The sequence below is a fragment of the Notamacropus eugenii genome, chromosome 6 (genome assembly GCF_028372415.1).
Source record: "Notamacropus eugenii isolate mMacEug1 chromosome 6, mMacEug1.pri_v2, whole genome shotgun sequence".
Taxonomy (NCBI): domain Eukaryota; kingdom Metazoa; phylum Chordata; class Mammalia; order Diprotodontia; family Macropodidae; genus Notamacropus; species Notamacropus eugenii.
Genome location: NC_092877.1, coordinates 47,756,306 through 47,776,971, shown reverse-complemented (window position 1 = coordinate 47,776,971; position 20,666 = coordinate 47,756,306). Strand labels below are relative to the sequence as shown.

Below are 20,666 nucleotides of genomic sequence, written 5' to 3'. Positions count from 1 at the left end.
GGGCAGGGGGCAGGGGCCAGGGCCAGGGCGGCACTGGAGGGTGGGGGCTCCATACAAGGCCCAGAGATAGGGGTGATATTATGGGAGGAATAGGGACTAGGAACCCCCGTTTACACAGGGGACAGAAGAGAGGGATGTTGTCTGGATGAGTGTCTCTGTGTGTGTGTATGTGTGTGTGTGTGTGCTTGCACCACTATGATTTGACTAAGTATATATTAGTGCATGTCTCTGAGTAGGTTTATACGTGTGAATATGTGACTACACCTGTATGAATGTTGGGACATGCCTATAAATGTGTTGACTGTTAACATACATGTGGGCTACTGTGAATACAACCTGCATGGTTGTAGATGTACATGTGTATATAGACATATAGGGCACTGTGTGTAAGCATACATGTGTTCATAACTGGGATTGTCAATGTGTGAGTGTAAAAGCTAAGGAGAATGCACACTCATGCACATGTCAGGACTGGCATGAAGACCCTTGTTCACACACTGTCCTAGGGACAGAGAAGAGAGAGAACATAGGTTTGGCTGTTGGAGGGGTTATAGATCCCCATGCTTGGAGGCCTGCAGCTCTTAACATGACATTCATAAATTTGTTGTTTTTTTAATATTTTCATAACTATATTTGAATATAATTGGTTTCCTTTGTAATTCTATGTATATTACCTTACACACTAAAAAAACATTATTCTGAGAAAGGATCCATAGGCTTCAAAAGACTGACAAAGGGTTCCATAACATAAAAAGGGTTAAGAACTCTCCCTAAGGTAAGACCTTATATACAGTAGGTACTTAATAAATGCTCATTGCATTAGCTTGGCCAAAGGCCTTGGAATTGGGTCTAATTCTGAGCCCTGCCCCCTTCCCCAGGGGTGAGTTCTTAACTCCTCTCCCAGAAAAGGAGGCATCTCATAAAAGGATTGTTTACCAAGTGAACGGGCCCAAAGGTTTTATGCCTCTCACTCCCCAACCAAGTAACACGAAAGAGAAATGAGTTTGGAAATAGGATGGAAACTTCTTTCCTGCCTGCTTGGCTCAGCTCTGGCCTGCTCTGATTTGTTAAGAGGAAACTGAGGCCCAGAGTCAGGTTTTGGATTCCAAAACTAGCCTTCTTTGCAATTCAGCAAACGGTCTTGGGCTGCCTCCTGGGCCATGGATAATGCTGGAATTCTGAAAACTTCATCTCAGCAGAGTAGAGAGTATACTTGACCTGAAGTCAGGAAGACCCAGCTGAGGTCAAATCTTGCCACTGATACTTCCTAGCCAGATAAGTATGGGTAAGTCCCAGCCTTTCTATAGAATCTTCAGTTTTCCTCATCAATAAAATGGGGGTCATAATACCATAATACCTCAACTATATGTAAAGAAATTTTACAAAACATACATAATATATGTACATATACATAAACATATATACATACATGTACATGTACATATATGTACGTATACATAAACATTCACCCATATGATTATACTTCTCATAGGGCAGCTAGGTGGTGCAGAAGATAGTGCAGGAGTCAGGAGGACCTGAATTCAAATCTCACTTTACACACTTGATACTCACTAGCTGTGTGACCTTGGGCAAGTCACTTAACCCCAAATGCCTCATTCTGGGTCATCTCCAGTCATCCTGATGAATATATCTGGTCATTGGATTCAGATGGCTCTGGCAGAGAAGTGAGGCTGGTGACCTGCACAGTCCTCCCTCACTCAAATCAAAGTCAAGTGCCAGTCATGTCATCATTTCTCTGATGGTGTGGTCATCTTGGGCAAACGAAGGACAAACACACATGTTCCTTATACTTCTCATGTGCCAACAGTAATGTTTTTAACACTGCTCATAGTCGTGGTGAGATTATATTATTGACTAATTCTTGGAAGGAATCTTAAGGATCATCATTTGATAGATGAGAATGGAAAGCCCAGAAAAGTCCGTTGACTTGCCCAAGGTCACACAGTCAATGACAGAGGATTAGAATTGCAGTCTTGGATGTCCAAGTTCAGCCTGTCTGTAGGGAATCACCCCACTTTGTGTTATACTTCCAGCCCAATCTGCCTGGTTACAAGGACACAGCCAGAGCCAGCAACTCAATGCCAGGGACGAAAGGCTCCAGAACTCTGCCCGACCCAGTGTGAGAGCTGTACACAGAGCTGGGCACAAGAGGGATGCCATTTACATAGCACTGGAAGAAACAACGACACTCTTATGTCCTTGAGAAATATCCCTCTTTATTTCCTCAAAATCTAGAATCTGACATTCAAGGACTGCCAACATTTGATCTTTCCACTCTTATCTCCCCCTTTCCCCAGGGTCCTTTCCAGACACACAGGAATACTGGCTTTTCCCTGATTTCAGCCTGCCTTCTCCCAGCTCTGCGTTCACATACTACGTCCCAAGCCTGGGAGACATTCTTTTCTCTCCTGTTGAAACTTTCCTTCAAAACTTGGATAGGAAGTCTTTCCTAATTCCACATCGAAGTGATCTTACCCACCTCACACTGACCTAGAGAAGAATAAGGGGACTGAGACGTAGCAGAGCTCTCATCAACTCTCATGTGGCTGGGCAGCTGACTCTAGGTACTAGCAAATCCTCCCAAAGAGACATCTCCTTCTATCGTGCCCCTGATTTCCCTGCCAGGGAATAAGGCCTTTAGAGAAAGCCAGGAAAACTGGAAATCACCCATCTTGAAAAAGGTAAGGCCAAGGGGATACTGCATCATTGTCTTCAAATTCAACAAGAGGCCTCTTTGTCTGTAGGAGATATCAATCAGATGGTGTCTAGTTGTATCCAGGGACCTGAATTCAAGTCCTGCCTCTAATATTAATTTGCTGTGTAACCTTGGCCAGGGCAGCTAGGTGGTGTAGTGGGTAGAGCGCTGTTGCTAGAATCAGGAGGACCTGAGTTCAAATCTGCAGTTAGATGCATACTAGGTGTGTGACCCTGGGCAAGTCACTTAACCCTGCCTGCCTTATTTTCCTCATCTGTCAAATGAGGTGGAGAAGGAAATAGTGAACCACTCCAGTATCTTTGCCAAGAAAACCCCAAATGGAGTCATGGAGAGTCGGACATGACTGAAATGACTGAACAACAACAAACCTTGGCCAGGTCATTTCCCCACTTGGAGCTTCATCCTAGTCTCAGTTTCCTCTTCTGGGAAAAGGAGAGACTTGGCTTGGGTGATTTCTAAGATCCCTTCCAGCTCTAGAATTGATGGTTTTATGATCCTCTAAATCACTTCCCTTTTCTAGGACATCTTCACTTTCTGCTCTAGAAAACAAAGGGGCTCAACTCAATGGTCACTAATAACAGAAATAACTCCTGACACTTCTATAGTGGCTTACAAAGCACATTCCTTATAACCACTCTGTAAAGTGGGGACTACCGGGATTATTATCCCCATTTTACTGAAAGAAACCGAAACTCAGGGAGGTTGAGTGAGTTGGCCATGATCTCAGAAGAACAACTGCCGGAGCTGGGATTCGAACCCAAATCTCCTGAACGCCATTTTCTTTCCTCTACACTGGGCTCCCTCTCATCTCATTAAGGCCCCAGCTCTGCCACATTATGACTCAAAACTTTGCCTGCCCAGAAACTCCACTCTCCCTATCTGGAGATGCTGGGCCACGGGCCGAGGAGTTCACTGGAACACACTAATGCAAACCACATTGTCCTATTGTACGACTCTGGTTTTTTTCCACCCACAACCCGAAGCCCTCAGAACCGGCAGCAGGAGCCTTTGCGAGAGCAAACAGATGTTTGCTGGTGGCTGCCGCTCTGGGCGCCTTGTGCAGATCATAAAAAAGAAGAAGAGGGATGATCCTTCTCATGTAAAACTCTCCCCCACGCGCCTACCATCAAATGGCGCTGACGGCGGAACAAGCTGTGAAAAACCTGAAACACCAAAAAACAACTCCCTTGGCTTGGCTGGGAAGAGGGGTCTGGGCGGAAGGAGAGAAAGAGCTTTGAAGGCATCTAGTCTGACCTCCCTCACTTGACAGGCAGGGAAAGTCAAGCCTCACTAGAGCCGGGAAGGGGCTGGCCCAAGGTCACCCAGCCAGCTGGAGACTGAACCAGGAGTAGAAGCCAGATTTCCTGACTCGCCACCCAGAGCTGTTGCCACGAGCAGGATGAGCTCCTGTATCTAAACTGATGAGGCCTGGGGAGAAGCAGAAGCATCAGGTGTCCAAAGGGGCTGAAGAGGTCAGCTGAGGAGGAGGCTGGTGAACTGCCTCTGGCCTGTGGAGGCTCTCAACCCTGACACATGAGTGGAGAAGGCTGGATCTCTCTGGTTCCTCATTTATAAAAGAAGGGACATGGAGCAAATGATCTCTAAGGTCCCTTTTCAGCTTGAAATTCTATGGTCCTAAGATTCTACGAACCCAAGTAGGGATTATGCCATGGACCCAGTGACCTGGAGATCCAGAAAGGAGAACGGTAAGATAAGTAAGATACAGCAAAAGACTGGATACCTTCAATGGCTCCTGATTGGTTGCTGAATAAAACCTGCATTCAGTGCCCTCCACAATATGGAACTTTCCATCTTACTGGAACTCCTTTCCACCAGAACTCTGTGCTCTGCCTAGCCTGAATGTACTACACTGTAATGTACTACAATGTAATCCACTGCAAAAATACCACACACACACACACACACACACACACACACACACACACACACACACACACACACACCATTCTCCACCTTTCAAATTGCTACCCACTCTTCCAGGTACAGTTAAAGTACAATCTCTTCCTCACTACAAGTGATCGACCCCTCCTAGGTTTTCTCAGTCTATTTTGTACAGAACCTTTTCTCTACAATATATTTATTTGTATGCACCCATTTTCCCCTCACTATTATCCCCCCCCCCCAATACTGGAAGCTCATTGAGGGTAAGAACTGTCTCATCCATCTCTAGCATGAATGGATTTAAGCTATGGTTTTGGGCTCTGCTGGGAGGAGATTCCTAACTGGAGCTGTCCAATAATGGAAGAGGTTAGGGTGGGGACAGGGGACAAACTCCCCATCACTGAAAATGTTCAAGGAAAGGTTGAATGGACCACCTAGCTAGGTAGAGCAGTGGCTACAGCGATGGATGGATCTAGAGTTAAGAAGATCGCAGTTCAGATCTAGCCTCAGACACTTACTGTGTCTGTCTCTATTTCCCCATCTATAAAATGGGGATAATAATAGCCCCTACCTCCCAGTGGATCAAATGAGATAAATACATGTAAAGCACTGCACAAATGGGATGGAGATATGCAAAAGTTAGCTGTTGTTAGCTATTATTATTCTTCCTCTGGGAGAAGACTGGAACAGATAATCTAGAGGTTTCTGTGAACCAAGTTCTTCCAATGGCAAAGAAAAGAACTCTATAGATTAAGAGAGTATTAGCACTGGAAGAGACTGTGGAGATCAATACATCTAGCTCCTTCACTGCAGGGATGAGAAAACAGCCTGGGAGAGAAGTGACTTCCCCAGAGCCACCCAGATATCAAGTGTCCCTTGATACTCTGATGTAGGATTCCACTGAGAGAGCCTGTGAGCCCCACTTCCTAACAGAAAGCAACAGCTCCCTCAGCTAGAGCACCCCAATCTTTCCAAAGTGCTTCCCCCTACAACGTTGGGAGATAAGTAATGAAAGTATTAATGTTCCCATCCTCCAGATGAGAATACCAAGGCTAAAGAGAGGAAAACTGATGTATTTAAGGTCACACAGTCATTGAATGTTCAAGATGAAACCCAAACCCAGGTCTCTCCATTATCAATTCTGTATTTAGGATTAGAAACACCAGATGTCAAGCCCTCCACAGGCACCTCACCTACAGTATCCCTAACAAGGGATGCCAGTTGACCTCTGCTTGAAGACCTCCAGGCATGGGAGCTCACCAGTTACTGAGGCATCCCTTCCTGTGTCAGTCCTCAATTAGATCCTTCCCAGAGGACCCAGGCCAAAGGAGGATGTGATGCTCGACTCCTAGGCTGAGCAACAGGAAGGCTCTGAGGTCCTGGTCTTGTGTGGGATAGAAAGGTTTCAAAGAAACACAGAGGGGCTTCAGAATGACTTCAATCATATATTCTGCTTTCTATACTTTGCCTCAGTTTCAAGGGAATCATACATGCCAAAATGCATACATATGAGCACTCATATAAGGGACTTCCTAGGATCTAGAGAGAGAAGACACCCAAATGCCCTTCCAGCCTAACCCTTCTCTTTTTTCTTCAGATGTAGGAGCTGAGGCAGAGAGGGCAAAGACTTGCCCAAGGTCTGTCAGTCTGTCTCTCAATCTCTCTCTCTCTCTCTCTCTCTCTCTCTCTCTCTCTCTCTCTCTCTCTCTCTCTCTCTCTCTCTCTCACACACACACACACACACACACACACACACACACACATATATTAAATGGCAGAGTCAGCACTTGAACCCAGCTCCTGGGGCTCTAAACTCAATGTTACATCCATTCTACTCCATTGTTTGTCCTTGCTTTTCCTTGCCAATTTTCTGTGCTCTTAGCTACTCTGAGACATTCTCTACCCGAGCTCTCAGTTATCCAACACTGACCATCCCAACTTATGTCCAACATTGACCACGTCCTTTCCTCTAGTCACACTCCCCATGGAATAATGCTTTCCATCCAGCCACATTCCTCCAGCCTGATGGTTGGTACTGAGCACTGGCCTGAGAACACCCCCTGCCCTGCCTCCATGTTGTATGGGATAAGTCATCTCCAGTACTTTCCCCCTACTACCCTTCTACCCACCAATTCGCCTGCCCTCAGCTCCGGCCTGGTTTCACCCTCTTTCTCTCCCATGCCCAGCACTGCCCACCCTTTCTCAGGGCACGATCACACTCACCCATCACAATGAGTGTATAATTGACACTCAGGCTGCCGAAGCCATTGGTGGCCTTGCATACATAGGTACCAGCATCCCCTTGTTCCACTTCCTTGATCTTCAAGCCCTGGGGGAGGACTCGAAAACGGGCCCAGCCGCTGTGGATGGTGCGCCCGTCCTTAGTCCACATGGTGAGGGGCGGTGGGTCCCCTTCCACAGGGCACAAGAGTTTGACGGTCCTCCCCAGCCTTGCCGACTGCCTGGGGGCCACACGGTCAGAGATCCTCGGAGGGCCTACAGGACGAGAGGAATATAATTGAGCTGGGCTCTCTTCCAGCAGTCTGAGGATTCACCCCTTTGCCCCTTACACCAGCACTGGCCTTGGACTTGGGAGACCTCGGATGGATTCCTGGCATTTGATGTCTGGCTTCTTGAGTCTCATAGAATCACAGGACCCTAGAGACTATTTAAGCCAATTCCCTCAGTTTATAGAGCAATTGAGGCCCAGATAAAGGAAGTGATCTGCCCAAAGTCACACAGATAATAAGTGGCAAAGCTAAGATTCAAACTCAGGTCTCCAGATTCTGGGACCGACGCTTTCCCACCACACCACCCACCAAAGGCTCCTCAGTCTTTAACAAGAATTCACTTTGTGCCCAAAAAACAATATCCATAATCACAACAGCGTCATCAAACAAACAAAGATGACAATAACTTGGCAAGATCACTCTCAACAATGCAAAGATTAGCCATGATCCTGCTCCTGACGGAGAAGTGATGAACTCACGGTGCAGAAAGATATTTCAGTTTTCAAACAAGACTAAAGTGGGAATTTGTTTTGCTTCATTGTGCATATTAGTTGTAAGGAGTTTTTAAATCCCTTTTTTCAATCCATTATTCAATGAATAAATATATTTTTAAGAACCCAGTATGTGCTAAATGCATGGAGGGGAGAGGAAGACGGAGCATAATCCAAAGAAAAGAAAGAAAAGAGGATGAAAGATTTTTACAAATCAACAGGAAAAAGAGAATTTCAGGAGACATAGACAAACAAGATAGCTTTGAAAGTTCTATGTTGAAACTATAATATACTTTAATCCCTTTAGCAAGGAATCCTGAGAGACTAGCTGCTTCCCATACAATTCGCTTTCTTCTCCCTTCTACTTTACATAGGGAAATGCTCACTTTAATTCAGAATAAAAATTTAAAAGGAAAGAAAAAGAGTTTACTCTGCTCTGTCCAGCACTGTGGTTTCTCCTTCCCCTCAGACTTCAAGGGCTCACACACACACACACACACACACACACACACACACACACATGCACACATACATGCACGTACACATACATACATATATACATGCATATTTACATATACATACACATATACACACATATACACACACACACACACACACTCACTCACTCACTCACTCACACTCACCTCCAAGCCCCAGGGAAACCATGTTCCTTCCTAACTCCTCCATGATTGCTCCTCAGATACCCTGAAGCCCAAATGAGTAACAGGACAGGCCCTCCAAAACAAGGAGTCCTAATTCCTTCATGCATTTCTAGGTACAGCAGTTCTAAAGGTCAGCCTGTGGTCACCCTGGAGGTGGGAGAATGGCAGAGGGAAGCAGAGCAGTTGTTGAGGATGAAGAATTTGCAAGATAGCACATTTCTTTACCGAACAGCCCAGGATCGTCCTTCCACGTGCTGATTCCTTGCTGACCTAGCCTCCTTCCCTCTCCCTGCCCCCTCACTCCCACCCCAGGGACACACAGATTAATCTCGGGCCAAATCAACCTTGGATCCCGGTCAGAGGGTCTGGTGAGATAAGATTCCTTGCATGTCCCCCACCCTAGCTAGCTGGGCCCAGAGCTGGAAGGAGCTGGCTCCTCCTGTGTTCTGACCTCCTCTCTGGTTCTTCATGGAGCTAGAAGTGGGACTCAGAAGGACCAGAAGGTTTTTAAAGATCAGGGTAGGTGCTGGCCTATTTGAGGGAAACTGCCCTAGACTGGGAGTTGGGACGCATGAGGACTAGTTCCAGGCCTGCCACTAATGTCTTTTTCTGGACCTCATTTTTATATGTGTGTGTGTATGTATATGTGTGTGTATATATATGTATATATAGTACACATATACACACATATATAGTGTGTATGTGTGTGTATATATACATGTATGTATGTATACATACATACATACATATATATCCATTTTATATATATTTTTATTTCAGTAAATATTTCCCAATTACATTTTTAAAATTTTTCATATTTATTTTTTAAAATTTTGAGTTCTAAGTTCTCTCCCTCCCCCACCCCTTGAGAAGGTAAGTAATATACTGATTATACATGTGAATAGACCTCAGTTTTCCATTCTGTCAAATGGAGATAACCCCTCCCCCACTTCTCTGAAAGAGTCACCAGTGATGAGGAAAATGCTTTGAAAGGATACCACCTTATTCTACCTGTTTCTCACCTACCATGGAGTTGATCATACAAGGCTTGATCCAGTTAAAGCCCTGACTTCTCCCTGAAACTTTCCCATTCCATCCCTGGTCCACAGTGATTCCTCCCCTTCTCTGAGTCCCCACTATCCACTTATAACTCAGTGATGACAATGATAAAAGAAGCTAAAAGTTCTACAAGGGCAGTTAGGTAGTTCAGGGGACAGAGCACCAGTCCTGGAGTCAGGAGGACCTGAGTTCAAATCCAACCTCAGATACTTATTAGCTGTGTGACCTTAGGTAAGTCACTTAACCCCGGCTGCCTCACTTTCCTCATCTGTAAAATGCGCTGGAGAATAAAATGGCAAACCACTCCAAGAAAACTTCAAATGGGGTCACAAATGAACAACAACAAGAAGGATAAATGCCTTGTGAGCAAGCCTGGGGTGATTAGCTTGGGCAAGGACTAATATTATTGTACAGATGAGGGAACTAACGCATGAGAATTTAGTGATTTGTTCAGGGTCACACAGCTACAACTTGATAGAGTCAGGATTAAAACCTAGATCTCTCCTGATTAAAAAGCCCAGCATTCGTTTTCACTACAGCGTACTATATAATAATAGTAATAGCTAACATTTATATACTGCCTACTGTGTACCAGACTCTTTACAAATATTACCTCATTGGATCGCCACAACAACCCTGGCAAGGAGGTGCTACTATTATCCCTCTCTGACAGATGAGGACACTGAGGCAAACAGGGTTAAGTGACTGGCTCAAGGTCACACAGCTAGTGTGTGAGGCTGGATTTGACCTCAGATCTTTCCAACTCCACCCCCAGAAGTCCATTCACTATGCCCCTTACATGCCCATCTACTACCTGGGACCTTTAAAGCCAAGAAAAAGGGCTTTGTATTCAGAAGGCATCTCATAAATGTTTACTAACTTTGCCTATATCTTTAAAGTATGATACTGTAATCTTGTCTTGTTCTTTCATTTCCTTTCTGCTCTACAGGGCTGTGAGCTCCCCCAGAGTTGAGTGACCTCGACCTCTTCAAAAGAAATCTGCTGTACGCAGCAGGCTCAGAAATAAACCTCCCCTGACTCTCACAGTCGATCCAGGACTCTCTTGCTGGAGTGACCCCATGTTACTGATACCTCACTGGTGCACCCAACATATTCTAAGTTACAAGCCCACTACTGGCAGACCTGGATAGCTCAGAGTCTGGAAAGAGACACCGTGTTTAGCTCTTGAACAGAAACCAAGATAGTAAGGAATCTCTTTGTAATACCCAGATATCCCAATGGAGGAGGCCATGAAGCAAGTGATGCTATCCTTACTGGGACAGTCTTACCTACTTCTATTTGCAATCCTGGCACTTGGCACAATGCCTGTGTCATGGGAAGTATTTAATAAATATTCTGCCTGTCTACCTATTTCTCAGAAGCATGAGGAATTAAAGCTGCTGTTATATAACCTCCGTGTTTTATACTGAATACTATTTTCTCAGTAACTGTCATAATAAAACCTGAGCTGTGTGTCTTGGACTTATCCTTGGTTCTTCCTGGTTCCTTCCCTCCTACAACCAATCACCAGGTCTTGTCCCTTCCATGGCTACACTTCTCAAACTAATTTCTTTCTCTCTCCCTTGCCCTGCCGCACCACCTTGGTCATCATCTGGCTGGACAGTAGCTTCCTAACAGGTTTTTCTTCCCCCCATCTTGTCCTTCACCAGTCCTGTTAGAATAATCTTCCTTGGGCAAATTGTACCTAACAGAGGTCTGCAGTTTTCTGGACAGTTCTCTTCTTCTGTTCTCCCACATACATGAAAATTTTCATTTTGTTTGGAGTTTGTTAAGTTTGGAATAAAAATTTTAAACTTTTTTTAAAAAAAAGAAAAATCATCTTTCTTAAATCATGGATCTAATCAGATCATTTCCTGCCTCAAGAATCTTCAATAATTCCCTATTGCTTCCCAAGAAAAGTTCAAACTCCTCTACTCTGTCCATGACTTGGTAAACACACAGGGATACAAAGATGCACACACAGACACACAAATGCATACCAATTTTGCCTCTGTGTACATTTGTGACTGTGCATCTGTCTCTGTGTATAGTCATTTCTTTGTGGTGTTGCGTGTCTGCAGCTCCGTATCCACATCAGGCCTCTCTGTCTCTAGGTGCATGTGCGTGTACACATAACTTCCCTTTGTCAAAATACACCATGGGGTACCTGGACAACGCTGGAGTGCTCACCATCACTTTATTTGTTTAAATATTTCAGCTCACTTACTCCCAGACAAATGTGCTAAGCTATTTGCATCTAAAAGGAAGGCAGAGGGCCTGGACTCAGGCTGGCCCTGCCTGGGAAGGGGCAGCCCCACACCTGTCTTCCCCAAACAGCTGGGTCAGTATCCGTTCCCATCAGCGATCCCAGTGGCGGCAGGCTCCTGGGAGGGGTGACAGAGATCCTTCTTCGATTCTCCTTCTACAAGGATTCCAGCCACCTCCTACTGCCCCATCCCCCAGAAATTGTTCCTCCCCCATGCACAACACCCCTGGATGCCCGCCAACCAAGCATTTCAGGAAGATGGGAATGCTTGAGGGAAGCAGAATGAAGAGGAGGTAAAGGGAAGGGATGGGCTGGAAAGAATCCCCTGGGGGAAGGATACTTGATAAGACTGGGGCTCCTAGGCCCCATTTCCTTCTTGGAGCTCCTGAGATGAGGGCATGAGGGTACAAGAACCAGGATCCTTGGGTCAGATTGAAAAGTTCATGCACTCCCCAAGCTCCGGCCCTGTATTAAAACTTGATTTACAATCCTTCCGGAAACCCACTAGATACTCTCTGTTTTGATAGCAATTGGAGCCTTGGCTAGAGATTTAGCAACACCTCAGAGGGAAAGGGAGGGTCAGTTCACTCTCCACATTCCTGCCTTCCCATGGGCAAAGGCTTTTCAAAACGCAGCTTGTGGAGGGCAAAGAACCGTGGCTGGGGAGGCAGGAGACGTCAGTTCTGATCTCAGCTCTGCTGTTGAGTCTCTGTGGGACCTTAAGCAAGAACTCTCTTGTCAAGCCTCTGTTTCCCAACCTGTACAATGGGTAGAGTCGGCTGATGACCCTTCTAAGAGGTCCTTCAGTCCTGCCATCCCATAGACTAAAGCTTGAATGCTCTGAGAGTCTGATCTAATGACCCTGGAAAAAGGGGCCACTGTTCTCCCAAGTTCAGCTCCTGGCCACATACCACCCATCCCATCCCAGAGAAATCATCAAACGGTACTTTACTCATACACACTCCCCCCAAAAAACATGCTCCAAAACAATTACAACGAAGAAATTCCTGGGGAGGCCAGGGGCCTTGTACAGCCTGTTGGATTGGAAAGAACTGTATACACCCACACGCTGTATTGTAAAGTTTATAAAGAAATTTTAAAGAAGTTTTAAGAGTCCCGAGGGTTGCACATGTTTTACTGTTTAATAGCAGACACGTCCGCATCCCATGAAAAGAAGATTTCCTTGAGAAGGCCCACACTGGCAGAAAGGCAGCCCAGTTTTCATCCAACTCCCCAATAAAAACTAGTCTGTCAGAGCTGAGAGGGCCAGAAGGGCTAGGAGGTCAGAACTGGGGGTTCTGCAGCTAGAGAGTCCCCACACATTTTACAGATAGGGAAACTGAGGCCTAGGGAAAGGACTCACCCAGCCAGGTAATGGTGACTCAGTGGTCTGCAAAGTAGGGGGGTGATGATGTTTAAATTACACTTGAAGGTATGAAAAGCAGTTCATCTATGTTATCTCATTTGATCCTTACAACAACCCTGGGAGAGAGATGGTGTAATCCACCCTATTTTACAGATGAGTAAATTGGGCAGTGACTCACCTAGGGTCAGGATCTGAACTCAGGGCTTCCTGACTTTCGAACTTCAAGGTCTCCTCTTTACCCACTAAACCAACCATCACTCCACCTCTCCAAGGGCAGAGATTTGGTGAGGCTTATTTAGCAATCAGTCTTGAAATTTTACTGTTGAGTCAAAAACCACTTGAAAGATCATGGAGGGGTAACTGGAAATACCTTGCCTAAGGTTAAGGAATAGAGAACCACAGAGCTTGGCAGAGACCAAGGGAAAACAGCGGTCCCTCCTTCCAGAACAAAGTGGTAACAAAGATTTCTATTTCCTTTGGCTCTGGTCAAGTCCTTACTAACAAATAACTATGAAGAGGTGGTAAGAGCTCCTCAATGGATATTGTACATTTCAACAGTGCAACTAATTTTCCATGTGCTACCAGAAAAACCCCTTCTCTCTCCTCTGATTCCTAGTTTTCCTGTTATTAAAATAAGGGACATGGAACTAGGTTCAAATCCTACTTCAGATGCTTGCTGCACGACATTGAGAAATTCACATAACGTCTCTGGACCTTAGTTTCCTCATCTGGAAAATGGGGTTAATAATAGTGTCTGCCATATATAACCTATATATCTAACGGCTTGCCTTCTCAGTGAGGGGGTTTGGGGAGGGAGGAAGGGAGAGAATTTGGAACTCAAAATTTTAAAAACGAATGTCAAAAATTGTTTTTACATGTAACTGGGGAAAATAAAAATAATATGCTAAAATAAAAAAAAATAGCATCTGCCTCCTGGGACTGTTTGTGAGGACTGAATGAGGACTAGATGGTTTCTGGGATGGCGTCCAATTCTGAATCTAGGGTCCTATGATGCTGAGAATGATCCCGCCTTCTCTCTGCCCAATCCAAGTGCTTTTCATCCTCAGTCTCTGTAAACTCCCTTGCATTAAATTAAAGCTCAGTTTAACTTCTTTAGGAAGACTTTCACAGCCACCAAAAGAATGCTTTTGTTGCCTCTTAATTTTAAAACCAGGAAATGGGAGTGAACTCCTATCGTCCCCAGGCGCCCAGTCCCACAGGGGACCTCTGTCCCCCACCCCTACCCTGTGTGAGGAGCTGGGAAGGCGGAGAGAGACTCCTTGCCCTGAGGGCCCCCAGAATGGCTGGGGAAAACAAAGTCACATAAGAAAAGAATCCTCCAGCATCTATCACAATCTGCTTAGAGCCAGTGTTGCCTTCCCCAGGTAAAGGAAGAGAGAGAATAGACATCTTCCAACTAAAGACTCCTCCACAAAGCCTTTCCTAATTCCATGCCCTCAGCCCATCCCCAGCCAACAGGAAGGGATCTTTGCCTTCTATTCTAATTTCTATTACCGTCATCTCAGGCCCTGTACTAGAAGTTCCCTGAGGGCAGGCACCACAGGATCTGGTTATCTTCTGTACATGTTCTGCATACCACAGGCTCTGATTTAAAGTTTACAAGGGTTTAAGCTTCCTTCTAGCAAGCGTGGGAGGGGGGGAGTTCCAGCTGTTATCCACCTGCACCCCAGGTAATGGAGGAGGAAAGGAAGGGAGAGCGAGGGTGGGACTGGGGGCTCATCTCAGTCAGAGAGCTCACCAGAGGCAGCCAGAGCTTGGACTTGAACCCAGTCTGCTGACCTCCACGCCAGTGCTCATGAATGGAGTTGAAAGGACTGAATGAAGAAACATGACAGGATGGACCCAATCTCCTCCTTTCCTTCCCACAGCTCCTGGTTCCCATAGAACAAGCACGAGTGTGCAAACACAGATCCTCTCCCATCACCCCTCCGCCCCCAGCCGCCCAAGAAGCCATGTGTAACCCACTTTCGGCACACCCTGGTTTAATAAATAATTAGCCACTTCCCTCAGAGACATACACTGCCCGCCAGGCTCCCCGACAGGAAATTCTAAGTGTCATTGTTTATGTCTGCAGGGAAGGAGAGAAACCACCACAGTGGAGGGCTGACAGGGAGCCAGGCTCCGGACCCGCCTGGGTGATATTTGTAAATAACTGACTTACTGGAGCGTGGACCCACCATGGAGGCCTTCTTCACATGATCATGGGAAGGGTTTGACAAATATGGAAGCTATTATTCCTCCCAGCACTTTCTCACAGGGCTCATTCACAGAGCATCACAGCAAGAAGGGCCAATAGAGGCCATCTAATCCTACCTCCTCGTTTATAGATAGGGAAACTGAGGTCCAGCAAGGGAAAGAAATTTATCTCACATCACATAGCTCTGGCCATGGGTTTTTACCTATACTAGATAAACCATGCCAAATAAAAACTGGATCATATGGAAGAATCAAATGATCATGCGCCATCTTGATCTCCCCAAGGGACTTTGGAGGCATCTAGACCAACTTCTTTACTTTATAGATGGGTAAACTGAGGTTCAGAGAGGGGAAATGATTTGCTCAAAGCCACACAAGTAAACAAGTAGTAAGGACGAGATTTTCTACTGGAAGAACACCAAAGAGGCTTTCCCCACTTTTCTTCAAGTCAAGAACGTGGCATGGTGAGTAAGTGACAAGAAAATGGATCTGAAGTCAGAGGACTCAGATCCAAATGCTACTTGTGTGACCTTGGGAAAGTACTTCTGGTCTCTGAACCTCAGTTTCCTCATCTGTCAAATGAAGGAATTGGACTAATTGCAAGATTCTTGATTTTTTTTATGTCTTGGACACCTTTGGTAGCCTGGTAGGGCCTATGAACTTCATCTCAGAATAATATTTTTAAATGCAAAATGAATAGAAACACAAAGAAAATTTATTAAGTTGAAACACAGTTACAAAAAGAAATTTTAACCCAAGTTCACAGACCCTGGGTTAAGAATCCCTGGACTCTGTTTTCTCTAAGTTTTCCTCCATCTCTAAATCGTACGATGCCAATATAACACCCATGGAGTAGTTGAAAGAATTTTTCATTGAGGAGGAGGGGTCCCAGGTTCTGCCACTGCCTTGCTTTGTGACTTTGAACAAGGTCACACCTTTCCTGCCTAGGAAATCTTGTACATCTCTTTGCCTCCTCATTGCGGTCTCCCAGGAGCATTTGTCGATTATTTTGTATTGGTTAAAGTCCTGTTCATTCATCTGTAATTGGGATTTCCTTCTGTTCTCTTCACATTTGAACCTAATCCCATAATTGGAAGGAAGGAAAGAAGGAAGGGAGGGAGGGAGGGAAGGAGGGAGGGAGGGAGGGAAGGAGGGAAGAAAGGAAGGAAGAAAAAGAAAGAAGGAAGGAAGGCAAAACCCTTGTAATAAATATGCATAGTCAAGCAAAATAAATTCTCAGATGGCCATGTCCTAAAGTCTACAGGTGCCATAATTTTTAGAGAAGCCAGGGCCTGATTTTTTCAAGTACTTGAACAAGGAAGGAACCTTTCTAAAAGAACAGAGATCACAACCCCAAAAAGGCAACCAAAAAAATATATAATATAATAATATAATATAATATAATATATAATAATATAATATAATAAAAATATAACTATCAACTCACATGCCCCCTCAATCATCTCTGAAATATCTTTATTAAAAAAGATCCATGCACATATTGAGAATATTCTTTAAAATATATATAAGCAAGGGAACAGGTTGCGTTTTCCTTATGATTCTCTACACCAAGCCAAATCGTCACTGTACAAATGACTGAGGGGTGCAGAAAAAATGTACCTCTGTACTGAGTACTCTCTCAAAAAGTCAAAAACTCCAACAATAATCACAACCCCACCCCCCCCCCCCACCATGACTGGATGGCTGTCTTCCAATAGGGTATCTACTATGCATAACATTATTGCTAACAACATTTCCATAATGTTTTAACACCACAAAACTTCCCTTTAATATAATTGATTACAGAGAACTTTCTTCATTGACCCTGACATTATGAATGTCAAATGAGCAGGGTTTTACCATAACCTTGGAGTAAGTCCTGCACAGATTCTAAATGGAAGGAGGATTTCATATGGATGGTGAGGTTCTCCAGATGCTCCCATTTGCATCTGACATTTTACTAATTCCATTAAACCCTAAAGTACTGAAGAGACTTCTCAGTGGGATTCACTGCCATTCAGAAGAAATAAATTTGGTAATCTACACAGGAAAAACAAAATGGATGACCAATGAGTATTGGCCATATGATGACATACAGTTGGGTGGACAGTCAGCCCACGGAGTTAATATATAAGTCTGAGACACAGTAGATGGATGGGCAGAGAAAAGAAGGACGAAGAGAGGAAGCAAAAATAACCTCTGAAGAATTAGCAGTGAATTAAACAATCTCAACTTGTTCTCTCCTGCCTAAGCATCTTTTTTCACACTAATATTCTCCCAGAGATGCTATCTGTCTCTGAGTCATGGAGCAGCAGTCTGGAAAGCATCAAAATTGTATGACGTCCAAAGGGCAACGGAAAGACACATGGTATAGATAAGTAGACTACAACATATTAACAAAAATTACGTGTACTCAAGGAGACATAAAAATTTCATAAAGGACAGATTATGGCTGGAAAACGAGGTGGGTCACTCATGCATCAAGATGGAGGGATAACAGATGGACCTGGACTGCTGAGCACTGGGTTGATATGCCTGAAATACTAGAAGACTTCTAGGCAGATCTTCTATGAAGGACGTATGAAAGGAAATGAACAAGAACAAAGGCGTAGAAGGCTTGCAACTTACACTGATGGAAAGAAGATCCATCCACGCAGTAATCAAAATCAAAGCATTTTATTAAGCAGTCATTATCAGACACTGGGTTAGGTAGGCAGCGGGCATACAAAAGATAAAGGAGAAATAGTCCCTGCCTTCAGGAGGCTTATAATCTATAAGGGAAGATGACAGCTATACATAAAAGTAGACACAAGGTCATTTCAAGGGAAGCTCCCATTCCCCCTTCTGCGGGAGCTGTGGAGAATCAAAAACTGATCTTCTATACGAAGTAAAATTTAAATTGATTCAAGTGCATGCACATCCTTAATGAGTGGGCTTCCTGTGGGAGGCAGCATTGGCCCCTGGGTCCTGGGATGTTGGGTGTGAACTGGCCTAGTACAACCAGAGCCTAGGGCCCAGCCCAGAGTTACCAGGAGATCAGCCCAAAAGTTCTCACTGTGCCTCAGCTGAGGAGTCTAGGTGGATTAAGGTCTCGCCAGTCTAGCTGCCAATTTCTTACCCTTTCCTGAAACCAAACCCTAATCCCTCCTGAACAGAGAATCCGTCTGGAGGCTCACCTCTGACCAGCTTACCCTTCATCCCACTTAATAAGAGGGAAAACAGTGGTAAAAATCAATTCTTCCCCAGTTCAGGTCAGTTACAGTTCCCTCAGTTAACAACTTCTTTCTAACTGGTCTTCTTGCAAATGGCCAATTCACTCAACATCTAGTCTCGAAATGCATCCATCTCAGGACTCCCTCCACCAATGAAAACTCCAACATCACTTTGCCTCTGTAGGACCTCACGAACTGCTGTTGTTGAAGGAAGCTGACAAGTTCAGTTGCTGCAAGGAGTCTTTCTGAGTTAAGCTACTGCGATGGTGTGGAAAACACTTGGAAATGGGGGTTTGAATCCTGGATCTGATACTCAGGGTCACAGCATCATGGGTGTAGAACTAGAAGGAATCTCGGAGGTCATCTAGTTGGGGCAGTGGAGTACCAAGGAAAGACAACTGAACTCAGTAAGTGGAAAAGAATTCAGATCCCACCTCCACAGTTTACATTCATGCCCACAATTTACTTAACTGTAAGATGCACAAATTTAGAGACATATCCCTCCAAATGTTCGTGCCTGATCTGTAGAAGAGCCTTCTGAGTTTATACTGGTCTGATCAGCCACCCCAGCTGACCCCAACACAGTGTTGCCATTTTGCTCCTTTTCGAGAATGAAGGACAACAACCAACCAACTGATCTGTATGTAAGGTTATGTTTATCTGTATGACTTTAGGCAAGTCACTTCACTAGATGTCTAAAGTCTCTTCCAGCTGGAGATCTTCACTTTGTGGGTGAAGGGATGGAAACCACAGAGGATGAGTACCTTTTCCAGTGCCCTACTGGTAGAGTAAGTGGTGGAAAAGGGTTTCAACCCAGGACTTCTAACTCCAACTGCGGTGCTGAATCTACCGGGAAAGTCTCTTTCTCTTTCCCCCTTTTCTCTGCATCTCAGTCTCCTCATCTATAAAACAAGAATAATGATCCCTGTATGATCTGCCCTATAGGATGGCTACAGGGAAAGGTTAACTTCAAAGGGCCATATAACCTGATTTATGACTTTTGGACACATGGTTCATCTTGGAGCCCAGACTTGGAGCCTCTCTGACCTATGTACACCTGCTGGAGGGTGTCTGCTCTCCTGGTATAACAGTCCGAAGTTCAGGATTGTCTCCAAAAAGCATCAGAGGAAAATTTTTTTTGGGGGGGGAGAGATAAATAAATAAGTGTATCTATATGTGTGTATATGAGTATATATGTATATATGTATACAGGGATGTTTTTGACAAAGTCCAAGATAGTCAATGTTGAAGGGGCTGTGGAATGACAGGCACACTAACACACTATAAGTGAAGCTGTATGGATCCAACCATTTTGGAAAATAATTTGGGATCATTCTGGCAACGTCACTCTACTATATATATCCTTTGACCCATCAACACCACCACTGTTAGTCATATACCCCAAGGAGGTCAAAGGTAGATGCAAAGAAGCGACAGGGACCAAAATCTCCATAGCAGCCCTTTTTGTAATAACAAAGAACTGTAAGCAAGGTACCCAAGGAGGGGGAACCGATGGCTAGACAATTTGTGGCTTATTAACATAATAAAAGATTATTTTGCTGAAAGGACAAATAAGAAGAATTTTGAGATTCTCAGAAAGACTTGTATTTTTAATATACAAAATGATGCAAAGGACAATAACATCACGAACTCTGATCAGCACCCTGGTCAATGCACCAATCACTTGTGACTTGAGAAGACAGATGGTGTAATGCTGCACACAATGCTGGGCAGAAAGGAAAAGGGGTAGAGATGTTTGTTAATTAACTGATTAAGGCACACTTCCCTCTCTATCAGACAAAGTGGCAGGCTAAAGGTTTGGGATGAGTTGTGTGTTACCAGAGAAGGCTGATGTATTGATTGGTTTTGCTTAATTGTACTTTGAGAAGAGGGAGAGGTTCTGAGAGGGGACAAGGGTCATTATTGAGAAATGACCACAAAACACACATACACACACACACACACACACACACATACCCCAATAAGACATTTTTTGAAATAACCAATTTACTCATGTCTGTGCACTCAAATGCATACGCGCAACTCAGATCCCTGCAAAGACTTCACTGCAGTGTAGAAGATGAAGCCCAAACTGCTTAGCATGACATTCAAGGCTTTCTCCAATAAGGTCCCAATTTAACTTTTCCCACATTCTATCCTCCTTTCCAAACCATGTTCTCCCTTCTAGCCAATAGGGCCAGGTCTCTAGCTATTCCCCTAGCACAGGTCAACCTCATTCCTACT

The 20,666-nt window shown here is 44.6% G+C and overlaps 1 protein-coding gene across 2 annotated transcripts in view; it reads right to left on the bottom strand.

Annotated features, from left to right (window-relative positions):
* The window catches only part of FGFRL1 (fibroblast growth factor receptor like 1), a 132,810-nt gene that overhangs the window by 48,618 nt on the left and 63,526 nt on the right, over nucleotides 1–20,666 (bottom strand). For both annotated transcript variants that reach the window (XM_072619917.1, XM_072619918.1), the window contains exon 3: nucleotides 6,863–7,135. In XM_072619917.1, coding sequence (XP_072476018.1) covers nucleotides 6,863–7,135 — 273 coding nt within the window. The remainder of the gene's footprint in view (nucleotides 1–6,862; nucleotides 7,136–20,666) is intronic.